This window comes from Tachysurus vachellii, chromosome 5, assembly GCF_030014155.1.
Source record: "Tachysurus vachellii isolate PV-2020 chromosome 5, HZAU_Pvac_v1, whole genome shotgun sequence".
In the NCBI taxonomy this organism is placed as follows: Eukaryota; Metazoa; Chordata; class Actinopteri; order Siluriformes; family Bagridae; genus Tachysurus; species Tachysurus vachellii.
In genome coordinates this window covers 21,468,337-21,484,946 of record NC_083464.1, presented here as the reverse complement: position 1 = coordinate 21,484,946, position 16,610 = coordinate 21,468,337, and the positions used below count along the sequence as shown (strand labels likewise).

The window sequence follows — 16,610 nt, the reverse complement described above, 5'->3', positions numbered from 1 at the left end:
CATCATAGGAACAGAGCTTTGTTTGTTCTTCGTATCAACAAATGTTGTGGAGCTGCACCTCTGATAATTTATTAATTAACTCACACATGTTCCTAGTTACACCTAGTATGTTAGGTTTGGTTTATAAGTTAAACCCAGTACCAGGTTTCTTATTAATGTAACTGAAAATACTCTTGTATCAGAAGTTTGCATATTTTGGCATACCTCTTTTGGCATAGGTACAGTATTTCTGAGATCATACTGTCTCTGCTCTGTGCGACTATCATGTGATGATGGCATCAGGCATCAGCTGTAAGCCAATGCTACCAGATGACTGGCTCATTATTCATCATAGACGATATGATGCATATCGTGGCATGAAGTTTGGACTTATGTGCATGGCATGAAGTTTGGACTTATGTGAGTGGAGGTCTCTCCAAATCCTCCTCAGCCTTGCAGAAGTGCATAGAAAATCTTGAGGATTGTAATGAATTGACAAAGGGTTCAAAAGGTCCATTGGCTTTGTGCAACTCTAGACAGACCTACGTTCATAGGGTCCCTAGCTGGTGCGGGAGAAACCCTTGTATAAGACATTTCATATCAAAAACATCACTCATTTGACAGCCCTCATTTCATCTACAGACAAGTGAGTCGAGGTGGCAGAGTTGCAGGGCCCGTTAAAATATCATTTTGTGCATCAGTCTTTGCAATGAGAGAGTGAGACTGAAGAGCCTTAATTGATTTGTGTACACCCTATGGCCTTGTTCAGATCGGATGGTGAGCTGTTCATTTCAGCTGTTCACTTCAGACCAAATGTTCATCTACCATGAGTAAAGGCACTGGGGCTTCCTTGTCTTAACAGATCCTACTCCACTGGGTGTTAGACTTCATCACCATAGCCTAAACATGACTGGCACCTAGTCCATACTGTAACATTATGTTCTATGAGGTGCATCTCCTCCGCATGGGACTTATTTAGAGTCTGGCCTGTTGGTTTCTGGGTGTCCACATTGCACTTTTTCCATGTTCTCTATGAAGGTTTACTTTTTGACTCCCAGTGCTGCAACATCAACCCTAAGCACACTAATGTCCAAAATGTCCTGTTCCAAATGAAAAATTTGGCCAACATTATTCAGGAGCTTCCTAGCAGGAGGGTTGAGAGAGGACACTAGCAACATTGGTTCTTTGAATTCTGGATAGCTGCCATGGTTTCTTGTCACTTGGAACCAGCGCCTACTCAATGAGATGGTTCCAGGAACAGATGGCTGCATGATGATGGTGTTTATTCCCGAATATTGCGTCATGCAACACATGACTTTGTTGTAAGACCTCGACAGGCATTTTTTCTATTCTTGTATAGAAAAGTCACCATGTCATACTGTGTGTGTGAGTGTGTGTGTGTGTGAGACGCAACAATAAAATATCTGATCGGTTTATGATATTATCTGAGGCTAAGAACTGCATGCTTTGATCTCTCTTATGCTCATATCCAGTGAATGCTTCTCAGCATACGTGTACAACTGTGTAATAGAATTCGCTCTTGGTTACTGCACAGTATTAATTGTCTGAAAGTGTGTATGTAAGGATGTGTGTATGGGGTAAGGTTTTGTGGTGACGTGTCTGCAGGTGTGTTGAGCAGATAATGGTTCATTTCTGATCCTCTTGCACAAAGCAGTTATTCTCCGTTGGCCAGAGTGAGATTGCAGGCGCTTGTTAACAGAAGCAGGGAAACAGGTGAATACAATCTACAGTTTACACTTCTGCAGATGTCTCAGAGAGCCTTGTATGAGCTGCTGATTTATGCCTCACAAATATTTGGGCAGTATATCGGTTCCACTAATGTGAAAGCCAGAAGCTGAATGCGCAGTTGTCAGACTGAGACACACTAATTTTACGTGTGTTTGCGTTATTAAAAAAAATAATAAAAAATGTTAGTCATGTTATAACACAAGCCAACAGAACCAAATGAGAGGCAAAGGAGCGATCCAAAAAGACTATTCTTGTCCTTACAAAGCGTGAACCCAGAAGAGGGATCATCGACAATCAAGCTACATATTCTTTATAGACATGGCATCCCGTCACATTACATTAACAGTGAAAACAGTGGTGAGGTGAGGGTTGTGGGATTACATGGTACTAAAATAATCCAGAATTCACAAATTAATTTTCTGTGATACCTACAAATCTATTTTATTTTTTCATTCTAATATATCAATAGCAGACATCAACAGATACAGGGGCAGATCAATACATTTGATTGTCATGTAAAAGCTCATTTATTTCAGTAATTCAACTCAAATAGTAAAACTTGTGTATTATGTAAATTCAGTACACACAGATTGAAGTAGTTTAAGTCTTTGGTACTTTTAATTGTGATGATTTTATCTCACATTTAACAAAACAATACTTCATAAGACCAATTAAAAAACATTTTTAGTGAATTGTTGACCTTTTGGAAAGTTTTTTTATTTACTTTATATATACTCAATACTTGGTTGGGGCTCCTTTTGCTTTAATTACAGCCGCAGTTCGGCGTGGCATGGAGGTGATCAGTCTGTGGCGGTATGGAAGCCCAGGTTTTTTTTGACAGTGGCCTTTAGCTCATCTGGATTTTTTGGTCTCTTGTTTCTCATTTTCCTCTTGACAATCCTCTATAGATTGTCTATGGGGTTCAGGTCTGGTGAGTTTGCTGGCCAGTCAAGCACACCAACACCATGGTCATTTAACCAACCTTTGGTGCTTTTGGCAGTGTGGGCAGGTGCCAAATCCTGCTGGAAAATGAAATCAGCATCTTTTAAAAGCTGGTCAGCAGAAGGAATCATAAAGTGCTCTAATATTTCTTGGTAAACGGGTGCAGTAACTTTGGTTTCCAAAAAACACAGTGGACCAACACCAGCAGATGACATTGCACCCCAAATCATCACAGACTGTGGAAACTTAACACTGGACTTCAAGCAACTTGTGCTATGAGCTTCTCCACCCTTCCTCCAGACTCTAGGAACTTGGTTTCCAAATGAAATGAAAGACGTGCTCTCATCTGAAAAGAGGACTTTAGACCACTGGGCAACAGTACAGTTATTCTTCTCCTTAGCCCAGCTAAGGTTCCTCTGGCGTTGTCTGTGGTTCAGGAGTTGCTTAACAAGAGGGATACTGTAGCCAAATTCCTGGACACATCTGGGGTGTCTCTTGATGCCTTGAGCCCAGCCTCAGTCCATTCCTTGTGATGTTAACCCAAATTCTTGAATGGATTTTGCTTGACAAGCCTCTCAATGCTGAGGTTCTCTCGATTGGTTGTGCATCTTTTTCTTCCACATTTTTTCCTTCCACTCAACTCTCTGTTAACATTCTTGGATACAGCACTATGTACAGCCAGCTTCTTTGGCAATGAATGTTTGTTTCTTTCCCTCCTTGTTAAGGGTGTCAATGATTGTCTTCTGGACAACTGTCAGATCAACAGTCTTCCCCATGATTGTGTAGCCTAGTGAACCAAATTGAGAGAACATTTTGATGGCTCAGGAAACCTTTGCTGGTGTTTTGAGTTGATTAGCTGATTGTCATGTCACCATATTCTCATTTTATAGATAGTGAATTGGTGTGTTTTTGTTAAATGGGAGCCAAAATCATCACAATTAAAAGTACCAAAGACTTAAACTACTTCAGTCTGTGTGTACTGAATCTATATAATACACGAGTTTCACTATTTGAGTTGAATTACTGAAATAAATGAACTTTTACACAACATTCTAATTTATTGAGATGCACCAGTATATCTTGTAGGCTAAATTTTTAAGTGCAACCAATGGTGCCAATGTCTTAATCAGAGTGAAAACAGACCATTTATAGTGCGACAAACATTTCCAAGATGATCTTAAAAACCACAAGGAGTCACAAATTCTCTTTGACAGAATCTGACGTAGTTTTATGTCAGAGGTTCTATGTACTGTGTATGGATACTATGTTATATAGCATATATATAGTCAATGATTTTCTATGTGAATGATAAAACAGGCCACTGAACTGGCTTGATGAATGAAAACATAACCCAGAAATATACAATATTTTGCACATATAAATACAATATAAAAATGTAAATATCAATACACAGTATTAGGAAAAATATTACCATCCTGTAGCTGTTCCAGAACAGAAAGATTTATCTGAAATCTCTAATACTGGTTAATAACTTCTTTTTATCCGTTCCATGTTTTCCATCCTAACTTATGATTCACATTTCTCCCCTATCTCTACATTTCATTACACTGTTGCATGATTATCGCTTCAAAGCCTTTTGGCACAAAACCCACCATCTGCACATGCACCAGTCTCATATACTGCACATTATCATACCCCCCTCATGTGTACAGTTAATACCTAACTTAAATTATAGTGCATTATAACATATTGTCTACCCTTTTGTTTATCATAAAATATTCAGCATTATTGCTACTCAGATACTGAGGTTTGATTGCGTAGCTTCACCATTATACTTTGCATTATTAATTAGATTGAATTGTTTGAGCAATCCACTTCATCAGTCCACTTAATATTGTAATGTCTGCATTCTGTTTGGCAGCCTGATGGTGCTGAGCTCAAACATTCTTTAGTTTAGATTCATATGTATAATACTCATTGATATGGTGTGAACAAAAAGCTGCCTTTATTATAAAGTGGCTTGAAATGACTGGGTGTGTAGTACGATTATAACTTTATGGAGAGAGAGAGAGAGAGAGAGAGAGAGAGAGAGAGAGAGAGAGAGAGAGAGAGAGAAACTTTCCACTGTAGGTTATTTTAGCAGGTTTCTGCTCTCTGGAAGGACTCTGGGGTGTGCAGTTATTAAAAAATAATCAACTCCATGGTAATAATGTCCAAATCACACCACACCATGTTGAATACTTCCCTATAACTGCACACTGGAGGGCTTTATTCTAAATCTGCTTTATTCCTTTACGATTTGATGGCCATAATTCATATTGTAACAGTCACCAAAGATTGTGTAAGAGATTCCTGTAAGAGCAATGACACACTGTAGGACCGCTGTAGATTATTTTAATACCTCCAACCATCCAGTACTCATAAACTGTATATAAATCACCTTTATAACTTCCTGTGTGCTTCAGCATATGGATCAGTAAGTGTAGGTAATGTAAATTGTCCTGATGATGTTGGGTTCAGAGTATTCATTCATTCATTCATTTTCTACCACTTATCCGAAGTACCTCGGGTCACGGGGAGCCTGTGCCTATCTCAGGCGTCATAGGGCATCAAGGCAGGATACACCCTGGACGGAGTGCCAACCCATTGCAGGGCACACACACACTCTCATTCACTCATGACAATTTTCCAGAGATGCCAATCAACCTACCATGCATGTCTTTGGATCGGGGGAGGAAACCGGAGTACCTGGAGGAAACCCCCGAGGCACGGGGAGAACATGCAAACTCCACACACACAAGGCGGAGGCGGGAATCGAACCCCCAACCCTGGAGGTGTGAGGCGAACGTGCTAACCACTAAGCCACCGTGCCCCCCGGGTTCAGAGTATTCTTACACAAAAAGAATTAAACACTAAAGCATACATGTTATCAGGTTGTAAAATTCATAATGCAGTGGACTATTAGTTATTTTATTTAATTAACTAATATGCAAGTTTTACATCCCTGAATTGTCAGCAGTTTGGCTTGCAGTCTGCACTCATCTTGGAACAGTGCCACCTGTTGGATGAACAGTAGTTTCACAACCAACCGAAAATCACAAATAATCTATGAATATTGAATGAATCTATATAAAATGTGCCTGTTTTAATTGTTTGTTATAACTAATAGTAATATTCAGATGATCCTGGATGTATCAAACACACTAATTTGTCCATTTGACTCATGGAGATATTATCATGGAGATAAGTACTCTTAACCCAGTAAGTCAAACTGTAGCCTAAACCAAATGATGTGCTAAAAGTCAGCAAATAGCAAGGAATTAGTGTATATGAGTGGCAGGGTGGTGCACAGTCACATTAAAACTTCACAGTTTTAGGATCCATGATTTAATCATGAGCTACAGTGCCTGTGTGGGTTTCTTCTGCATCCTGTGGTTTGCTACTAAAGTCCAAAATCATGCAGGTGTGTGGACTAACTACTGTATGTCACCACTAGGTGTGAATCATTATATGTATGATGTCCTGCTACAGTCTCATTTTGGATGAGTTCTCCTTCCTCGGGCACAATGTTCCAGAGTATCTGGAGCCACCAAATCCCACCGTATCAGACTAAAGGACTTAATGAAGATGAATGAATGAGCAAATGAATGTGATTAATGTTTTGTTAATAATAAGGACAATACCTTTCAGTACAAATGTTTGATATAATCATATTTGAGCAGGGAAAACAAAATAGCTAGCACAGTGTTGTATCAGTTCCAAACAACGCAAAGACAATAACGTAACAGCTCTTGCGTCCAGTTGGCATAGAAGTGTGTGTTCTGTAGGTGTTTGTCATAAAGTGGGCAGTCTAGCTACTTAACACACCTGTGTGCTATATTGGTACACCGGTTAACCTCTAAAGCTTAATTTGGAAATACATGTATATTTCTTGTACCAAGTAATGCTGCTAATTTCCATCTATATGTAGAGCCTGTATTCTTTTATTAAAGTTATTAACATTGTGAGAAAGCGCAACCCAGCCAGAAATGCTAATCCTGCATAATTCTAAACTTCCTATAATCAGGATTAGAGCTGGTTTCATTCTCACAGCATGACAGCTAAACTCTGTTGGAGCAACACAGAGTGTTAGTACTGCTTCAGCTCTAACATGACCACTGTGTGTCATAAATCAAACCAAAACTTTAAGATTGTATTAAATGTATTAAAGCACAGTACTATTTGTGCATAAAAACTGAATCAAATCTCTGATTCTTGATGGTTGAGTCATTGGTTCTGAACAATGTATTTCTCAATAACTTCCACCTTCCAAAAACATGTAGATAGACAGACTGGCAAAGATGAGTGTGTGTGTGTGTGTGTGTGTGTGTGTGTGTGTGTGTGTGTGTGTGTGCATACGTCTGTATGTAATTCAATTTCTTCTTGAGGGAGTATAGTAAGAGAGAGTGTATAATATATTTGAGGTACTTTCAAAATGTAGATTCATAATATGACGAGACTAGTGATTCTTTTTATAGAGCTTAATTTTCATTTGTAAAAAAAAAAGCAGAAACAGAGCATTACAACAGTCATTTGTATTTTAGGAAAAAAAAAGGAACAAGAAAACAGCCTTTAGGTGAGACTGAAAAAACCTGCAAGTCAAATTGCTGATCATTAATTTAGCATCACCCCAGCTAACAAAAACCATCTGTTTTATGAAAACTCTGTTCTCTGAACGTTCTGTAAATGTTTTCTGGAGGTTTATAAAGGCTTTTTTTATGTTTTAATAAGCCTTTTTTGGTTATGCTAACATTAAAAATGTTAAGGGAACATTTCATTTTATCTGTATGCAAATGTCCACTGAAGGTTGGCAGAGGAACATTGCAAAAGATAAATAACTTTGCAGAAAACTTTTACATCTCCAAGACATCTACATCTACAAAACATTTTAAGATATACAAATGATATATGCCTTCTAGGAATATATCATTTGTATATCTTAAAATGTTTTGTAGATCTCCTTCAGATATTTTGCACCTCTGACATTTTGATATCAGATTTTCAGCATGTGACTTTTTCTTGAGAATATTAAATTGGACTTGCTTTGGCTTGGTTTCCATAACATAATCTCTACTCTAAAGGCTCATATGTACAGACAAGATCTCTTTACCACTTGTGTTGCAAAATTACTTGGGCAAATGGTTTAAACTTATTTTTTACTGTTCTGAAGATTGCAGAAGTAATACTTCTTGGGGAGGATGTAATGACGAGTCACACACACGCACACACACACACACACCTACACACACACACACACACACACACACCCCACCCTTCTTAAAAACTTAGGGCCAATGAAATTTATCCACCCCTGTGTATATATTCATGTGCTCACACTGCACATGCCTCTCTCTTTAAATCCTCTAATCTAGGCTCCCTAGTGTTTAGAGTTTCAGAGTACACCAGACAGTATTGTTTCACTCAAATTTATAAAGCGTTGTGATAATGGAACAGTTCATGGGCACATGGAAATTAACTGCAAGTGAGAATTTTGATGAATACATGAAAGCTGTAGGTAAGTTAGATACTTTTATTTATCTGCCACATACTAAATTACATGTAGATCAAATGTCAGCTTGTTTTCACCTTGAATCACATATCAAAGCAAGTGTGTACTTGTTTGCATTGCTCAGGTTTCTTTTTATGATTTTTTCATTAAGGTCTGTCCTTGCACCCGGACCCTCCTATAATAATTCTTTAATATAATCTTTATATTTGCAGGTATTGGTTTTGCATCCAGGCAAATCGCGAATTTAGCCAAGCCAAGTCTGTTGTTCAGCGTCGATGATCAGGGATTCGTATCAATGAAATCCTCGACCACCTTCAAGACAGTAGAAATAAAATTTCGTCTGAATGAAGAATTTGATGAGATCACAGCAGATGACAGGCAGGCGAAGGTATAGATTTGACAAATTTGGGAAGGCTTTTAGAAGAAGCAGGTTTTACTGTATGTTTTTTTATGCATCTTGTTTCAGACTGTTATGAAACTGGTGGATGGTAAACTTGTTCAAACACAGTCCTGGGAAGGAAAGAGCACAACGATTGAAAGAGAAGTTCAGGGTGGGAAACTGATAGTGGTGAGTAGGACAGATTGCCTAATTTGTGGTTGATGCTTCCTTTTGAATCACATGCCATCGTAACTCAACAGAGATGTGGTATCTGTGTATATATATATATATATATGTGTGTGTGTGTGTGTGTGTGTGTGTGTGTGTGTGTCTTTTTTCTTTTCCTTAGAAATGCATCATGGATGATGTGGTGTCAATGAGGACATATGAAAGAGACCAGTAACCCACTTCTACAGGTCTAAACAGAAAAAACAATAACTGGATCCCAAATGGTGACATCATTCAAATGAATGTAAATATAAATCATCATATAACGACTTCTACACCCCATACAATATCCAGGAGGGAGCCAAGTGGATTAAATTGAAACAGCCAGCTACACTTTTAATAGCTTGTTTTTGTTTTTTTTGTTTGCTTTTTAAAACATTGATCTCAGTGTTATAAAACCAAGCAAAATGTCAATAAAAAAATTTCATAACATTTGCATGATGATTGATTTTATTGAAGTAAGTCATACGCAGTAATGCACATAGAATCTAAAGCCATCCATCAGTTCTTGGTGGGAAAAAAATCAAAGTTCATATAAGTTCAGATGAAACTACAGTGTTACCACTATTAGTTTATTACACATTAGAACCCATGATGTAAATGATATATCATATTATTTATCTCAGCACTGCGACCTATAATAGGAGTATAAGGAGAGGAAAAGCATCTGTTAATTAATATTATTGTCTGCTGATCTGAAAACCAGGATACCAGGAGAGAATGAAGACCCAGGTTTTCACATGGAGCCTGAGAGATTAAATGTAGGAGACCAGCGATTTATTCGTGAGAAGAACAGAAAAGAATTAAAGCAAGCAGGCTTTTAATGAAATGGTGAATGTCATCATACCTGGCAAATAGTAACACTATAAAAGTAATGACTGAAAAAGTGACTAAAATACAGTGTAGAATACAGTGTTCTTTTTAAGCCTTTATATTTATTGTTAAATAATGTTGTGGAACATCTGCAAGACAAGTTTGTTCCTGTTATTGTCATGTTTAGTCATGTTTCTGAGAAAACAGGATATGCAAAGACCTTCCTGACCCATAAAGAGCTTCACCACATCAACGATTATAGGTTTTTCTTCATTAAACAACATATTAAACATATTGCATATTACATAACATATTCATTTACTTCATCTTCTTCTTATGCTTACATTTCTCTGAGCTCCACCCAAATTAGTACCGGTGAATGAGTTGTTACCATAGAAATGATGACATATTCTGTAAGAACATTGTCAAGTCAAGTCAAGTCAAGTCAAATCAAGTCAAGAAGCTTTTATTGTCATTTCAACTATATATAGCTGTTGCAATACACAGTGAAATGAGACAACGTTTCTCCAGGATCTTGGTGCTACATAAAACAAAGTCAGAGCTATGGACTTAATTTAGTATGGAAGTAAGTTAGTCCTAGATACATACAGTAAAGTGCATCTGTGCAACCTGGTGTAAACAGTGCAGGACAAGACAAGAAGACAGAAAGACAGTGCAGGACAAAAGACAGTGAAAACAAAAAAGACAATACACAAAAGACAATACACAAAAACAGTGCTGACCAGTGTAAATACTGTATGTTTAATCAAGCAATCAGCATGTAAACAGTTTGATATGATGGTGCTGTAGACATGGATGTAAATTGGAAGAGTGTGTATTTGGTGTAGGTCAGTGCAGTCCATACAGTTAATTGTGCATGTGTGTTTGCATGTGTGTGTGTGTGCGTGTGTGTGTGTGTGCGTGTGTGTGTGTGTGTGTGTGTATTGTGCGTGGTACAGTTCAGTTCAGTGCATTAATGTAAACCTGGGATTTGATGGAGAAACACTGTCAGAGTTGCTGTTTTAAAAAATGAATCAAATGAATATTTGGATCAATCAGGTTTGAGAATCCAGCAGTTCTCTAGTATAAATAGTTAAAAATAAAATGTGAATGATTATTATTAAAATATTTGTGCATATTACCCATAGAATCACATAGTTATTTATTAAATCATTTCCTATATTCTAATTGTTGGCAATGTATTTAGGAAAACTATAATCCATCGCCTTCATTTTGAGGTCGGAACAATTCAGTGGCAAGATTTTTGCAGTCCAATCAACACAAAAGAATATCATCTGACCACTAAGTACTCCAACCCAGCTGAGCATGTGATGTCTTAATCTTCAGCGGTCTTTCTCAGAGCGGCCCATCGAATTAAATATCCTTAATTCCCATGGATTAACTTTGATTTAAACCAGTTGAGGATTGGTAACTAGGAATGCTTTGTAAACTGAACACCTCAAGGAAGCATATTTCATCGCCCATGCAGTTATAGTCTTCATTTCATCATCACTTTAGAATATCTTCTAATGAGCTTTCTGCTGTTTCATAAATATTTGGCTCCTGCATGTGTGTGTGGTGTAATGTAAATCATAGTGTGGTGTAGCCGTGATAATAATCATTCATGATGATACAGTATAGATTCGGCATAGATTCGGCATTTGGCAGACATCCTTGTGGCAGCTTGGTGGCCCTGGGATTCAAATTCACAACAAACCTTCGCAGTTTTCTGCACTCGTTTCTTCCACTATGACTCTTTAACTCTTTAACTCTGGACTGTCACCTTAACTCTTAACCTTGACTTTGTACACCTTATACACACCATACTGCACATGAACACTTTAAGGACAATAATTAAAATCATATGCATTTATGTATATGTATATACATTATTTTTCACTTATATTTTCTAATTTTCATATTTTATATAGTTTTTTTATATAGTTTATACTTTTTTATTTATCTACCTCCTTTTGGTTATTTTTTTTTTTTTATCCCTAATTGCATTCCTTATGCTTGAATACCGGACAGATGCAAAAAGCATTCCACTGCATGTCATAATCTGTATGTATGTGTATGTGACAAATAAAATTTGATTTGATTTGATTTGATTAGTCCAACATCTTAACCACTGTGCAACCACATCCCACGCAGCACTGAAAAGTCTGGCATCCCAGTTGTAGTTTAATATTCAACAATTCAAATGCTTGTTTTAATGTTATTTCTATGATCTGAATATAACATCCAGAAATAAAAGAACTCACCCTAAGTAAGGATTTGGGGTCTTTCATAACCGTTATACGAACTATTCTGATGAGTCAGCAAACATTGATTAACATAAACTACTGAAAAGCTGATCAGAGCTTTTTAAATTTGTCTTGTCTTTGTCTGTTTCAACCAGGAATACAATCACCCAGAATTCTCCTCAACTAAACACAAGAACTACAAATGCTGTCACATGACCATTACCAGACTTCTAAACAGCTGTTTACAATTTCTATTTAAACTGCCCACAAACTATTTGTCTATTGTTAATTAGCGGTTTCATTATTTAGTCTTTGAATTTTTGATCTTATAACCTATTTATTTATTTGATTATTATTTATTTGTTGACTTGATTTATGTCTTTGTCACCTGTTGACACTGTTTCTGCCTATTTGGCCTTGTCTGACTCTAATAAACCTGCATTTGTATCTATGTGATACTACTCAGTACAAAGCAGGCCGTTTATAGTTTTGGGTTTCAAATGTATTGTCATGTGCACAAAGAGTGGTTTAAGAACCTGCATGAAATGAAATTCTTGTGCTCCAGTTTTACACTCCTAGCCAGACACAGTGTAATAAAAAGTAGCTCCGACATTATACAAAAAAGTAAGCAAGTTAAATATGTAGATTTTAGATTGCGGTTATGTGGCACTTGGATGAATAATTGATAGTTATGTTGGTTGGAGTCACGGGTAGGTGGATAGATGGGTGCAAATGAATGTAGAATATTTATATTTCTCAATATCTAGGAAACTGACAAGTTAAGAAACAGAACAACTTAATGCAAAATATTCTGTAGTCTATATAATAATTTCATACAGTAAGATGCATTTGACCCATCCACAATTTAAATAAGAATATTCATTCGTCACTAATCACTTTGTCCTCGACAGGGTCGCAGTATGTCTGGAGTCTATATTTGGAACACAGGGAGATGAGGTGGGAAGAGATCATTCTCACACACTCACATACAGTACTCACTCACACCTAGGGCCAGTTTAACTTAAGCACTCCACCTACTAGTATGTTTAGGATATTGGAGACAACAGAAGAACACAAGGAGATCATGTCCCATAGGTCAGCATCGAATAGATCCAAGAATCCCTAGAGATGTGTGCATGCAGCACTACCTGCGATACCACATTAAATAGGTGTATAGACCATAAACTATTCAAACCTCATTGTCAGGTTTCAGTAACACTCACTCATTTTCTACCGCTTATCCGAACTACCTCGGGTCACGGGGAGCCTGTGCCTATCTCAGGCGTCATCGGGCATCAAGGCAGGATACACCCTGGACGGAGTGCCAACCCACCGCAGGGCACACACACACTCTCATTCACTCACGCAATCACATACTACGGACAATTTTCCAGAGATGCCAATCAACCTACCATGCATGTCTTTGGATTGGGGGAGGAAACTGGAGTACCCGGAGGAAACCCCCGAGGCACGGGGAGAACATGCAAACTCCAAACACACACACACACATACATACATACAAGGTGGAGGCGGGAATTATTTATTAATTACTTCAATTATTAATTAATTACTTCAATTATTTTTTTTCTTTCTTTTTTTTTCTAAGAAATAAACATGTGCTTGTTTAAGTATTTCAGGAAGAAATTCAGGAAGAGACCTCTGGTATTGATGGGAAGTTCATTCTACCTCCTTGGTGCCAGAACAGAGAAGAGTCGTGATGCCTACATGCCTTGTATTCTGAGAGATGGTGGGACCCACTGGGACCAGTAAGGCTTGCTGACTTTATTGTGGCAATTATTATGAAAAAGTATTACCTAAACTGCTAGCTGCTAGTTGTGAGTTCACATATAAAATGTTCACCTTTCCTGTTTGTATAATATCTGTACATATGCCTAACATTCAGTCGACTGCTGTTTTGCACAATACATTACAATACCTCATATACTGTAACTGCTTCTATAATACTAAGGTGTTCATTCCTGTATTTCTGCACATGTACTATAGAACATACAGTATTTACACTGGTCAGCGCTGCTTTTGTGTATTGTCTTTTGTGTAATGTCTTGTATTTTTTGTTTGCACTGTCTTTTGTCCTGCACTGTCTTTTTGTCTTTTGTCCTGCACCACCAGGTTGCACAGATGCACTTTATGTATCTAGGACTAACTTACTTAAGTCCTTAGCTCTGTCTTTGTTTTATGTAGCACCATGTTCCTGGAGAAACGTCTCATTTCACTGTGTACTGCAACAGCTATATATGGTTGAACTGACGATAAAAGTTTGACTTGACTTGACTTGACATGTCTGATATTACTGTTTCATCAACGCAACAAATAGGAGAAAAGGTGAACAAGAGCCAATGCCTTATGTTGTAACAGACATTCCTCAGACTTTACTCCTATAAACTATCTTTTCTTTTTTCTTTTTTTTTTTTTGGAGGTGTTCAGTGAAATTAAGCTGAATTTAGGATTGCTTTTAAACATGATTACAGTACTGCCCCCTTGTGTTCACATTACACATATACACACTGTTCATACTGCTGAGTTTTACAATCATTGAAACGTTTTGCTGAATAAAATGAAAACTTGCTTGCTGGGTTCTGCCAATCTGTAATTTGTGGATCAGCCAAATCCAATTTTAGTAGACATTTAAAAATATATGAAAGAGTGTTTTAATCTATGGCCTCTTTATTGTTCTAGGTAAAAATGGCTTCTACAGTTTCAAAAAGAGCTGAGCAATGGGATGCTATTTGGGAAAAATTAGTCTTGAAATCCAGTGACGTGTTAAACACAGAGTCAAACAGTGGCCATTTTGGTGTGGCAGGACAACATTAACGACAAAACAGAGAGTAATTGTAAGTAATCCCATACTAGGCATTCGTCCCATACTAAGCATTCAACAGTCTAGCAGCTCATTTTGAGCAGTACCTTTCTTCAGCTATGTTGTCAGTTATAGGATTGCGAAAAAAGCATTTAACCTGGGTTGGAAGGTTTCAGCCAAATTTCCAGTCTTAAAACATTCCTGAGCAATTTTTGCAGTGTGACAAGTTACATTATCCTGGTGAAAGAGGCCATTGTTGTTTGGGAATACTGTTGCTATGAAGGAGTGAGCTTGGTTTGCAACAATATTTAGGTAGGTGGTACATGCCAAAGTAACATCCACATGAATGCCAGGTCCCAATGTTTACCAGGACATCACACTGTCTCTACTGGCTTGCAATCCTCCTATAGTACTTCCTGGTGCCATTTCCTTTCCAGGAAAGTAGCACAAATGAACACATCTCTCCACATGTTGTAAAAATAAATGTGATTAATCAGTCCAACAACCTTCTTCCATTACTCCATCATCCACTTCTGATGCTATCCTGCCCAATGTATGTATTTTGGGTGGTAGACAGGGGTCAGCATGGGTACTCTGAGCAGTCTGTGGCTATGCAGCCCCATATGCAGCAAGTTAAGACGCACTGTGTTTTTGGACTCTGCTCTATCATAGCCAGCGTTAACTGTTTCAGCCATTAGTATTACAGTAGCTCTATTTTTTGGGATCTGATCAGAAAGCCTAGACTTCGCCTTAGGTGTCCATGATCCTGTGCTGGTTCACTGGTTGTTCACTTGTGGTAGGTACTAACTACTGTATAAAACACAATAAACATTACAAATACTTTTGTAGAGGCTCTAACCCAATTGTTAAGCCATCACAATATGGGGCTTGACAAAGTGGCTCAGATCCTTACACTTGCCTATTTTTCCTGCTTCCAACACATTAATTTTGAGAACTGACTGTTCAATGCTGCTTAATATATCCCAAATTTTGACATGCACTGTTGTACATAGAACATGCACTGTGTTCTTGACTAACAGGAGTGAAAACTAATGTAATCTTCTGCTGTTGTGGCCCACACAGCTCTATGTTCTATGTTTTGTGTATTCTGAGATGCTTTTCTGTTCACCACAGTACAGAGCAGTTATCTGAGTTTCTGTTGCATTTTTATCAACCTGTCTGGCCATTCACTCCTCTCATCAAGAAGGCATGACCATCTGCAGAACTGCCACTCGGTGGATTCTTTGATGCACCATTCTGAGTAAACTCCAGTCCATCTGGCAGTAGGTAGTTTTCCAGGTCACATTTTTTTACCGCATTCTGATTGTTGATATGATCATTAAATGAAGCTGTTGGCTTGCATCTGCATGATTGTACACATTGCACTGCTGCCACACTATTGACTGATTAGATAATAGAATGAAAGTGTGTACATGTGTTAGTAATTAAGTATTCGGCATTTAGAATACTTTTTTATGGAGAAACTTTTATTCTCACCACACATACATTACAGCACAGAGGAATTATTTTCTTCACACATCCCAGTTGACAAAGTTGGAGTCAGAGACCAGTGATAGCTATGATACAACACCCCTAGAGCTGAGAAAATTAATCAGAATCAGAATCAGAATCAGAATCCGGTTTATTGGCCAAGTGTGTTGACACACACAAGGAATATGGTTCTAGCTGTTTGTGACTCTCAAAGGTACAGACATAAATAACACTATACTATACAAGATAATACAGACTATACAAGACAATGCAGACGTGATACAATAGACATTATGAGTATTAAATACGAATACAGAATATATGACTGATCAGTTATGTACATAAAGTGTGGGAAGTGCATGGTACAAATAACACTGCAATATTATGCTTTTTGTACAATATATAGCAGCAGTAGTGTGTGTAACATACACGGATGATGTGATGACTGACAGTTCT

The 16,610-nt window shown here is 37.7% G+C and overlaps 1 protein-coding gene across 1 annotated transcript; it reads left to right on the top strand.

The window, feature by feature from the left end:
- The first annotated feature begins 8,014 nt into the window (after positions 1-8,014).
- fabp4b (fatty acid binding protein 4b) lies at positions 8,015-9,218 on the top strand. Its single transcript, XM_060869278.1, has 4 exons — positions 8,015-8,185; positions 8,392-8,567; positions 8,646-8,747; positions 8,908-9,218. Exons 1-4 carry the CDS (start codon positions 8,116-8,118, stop codon positions 8,959-8,961), a joined length of 402 nt encoding a protein of 133 aa, XP_060725261.1. The 5' UTR covers positions 8,015-8,115; the 3' UTR covers positions 8,962-9,218.
- Positions 9,219-16,610: the final 7,392 nt, after the last annotated feature.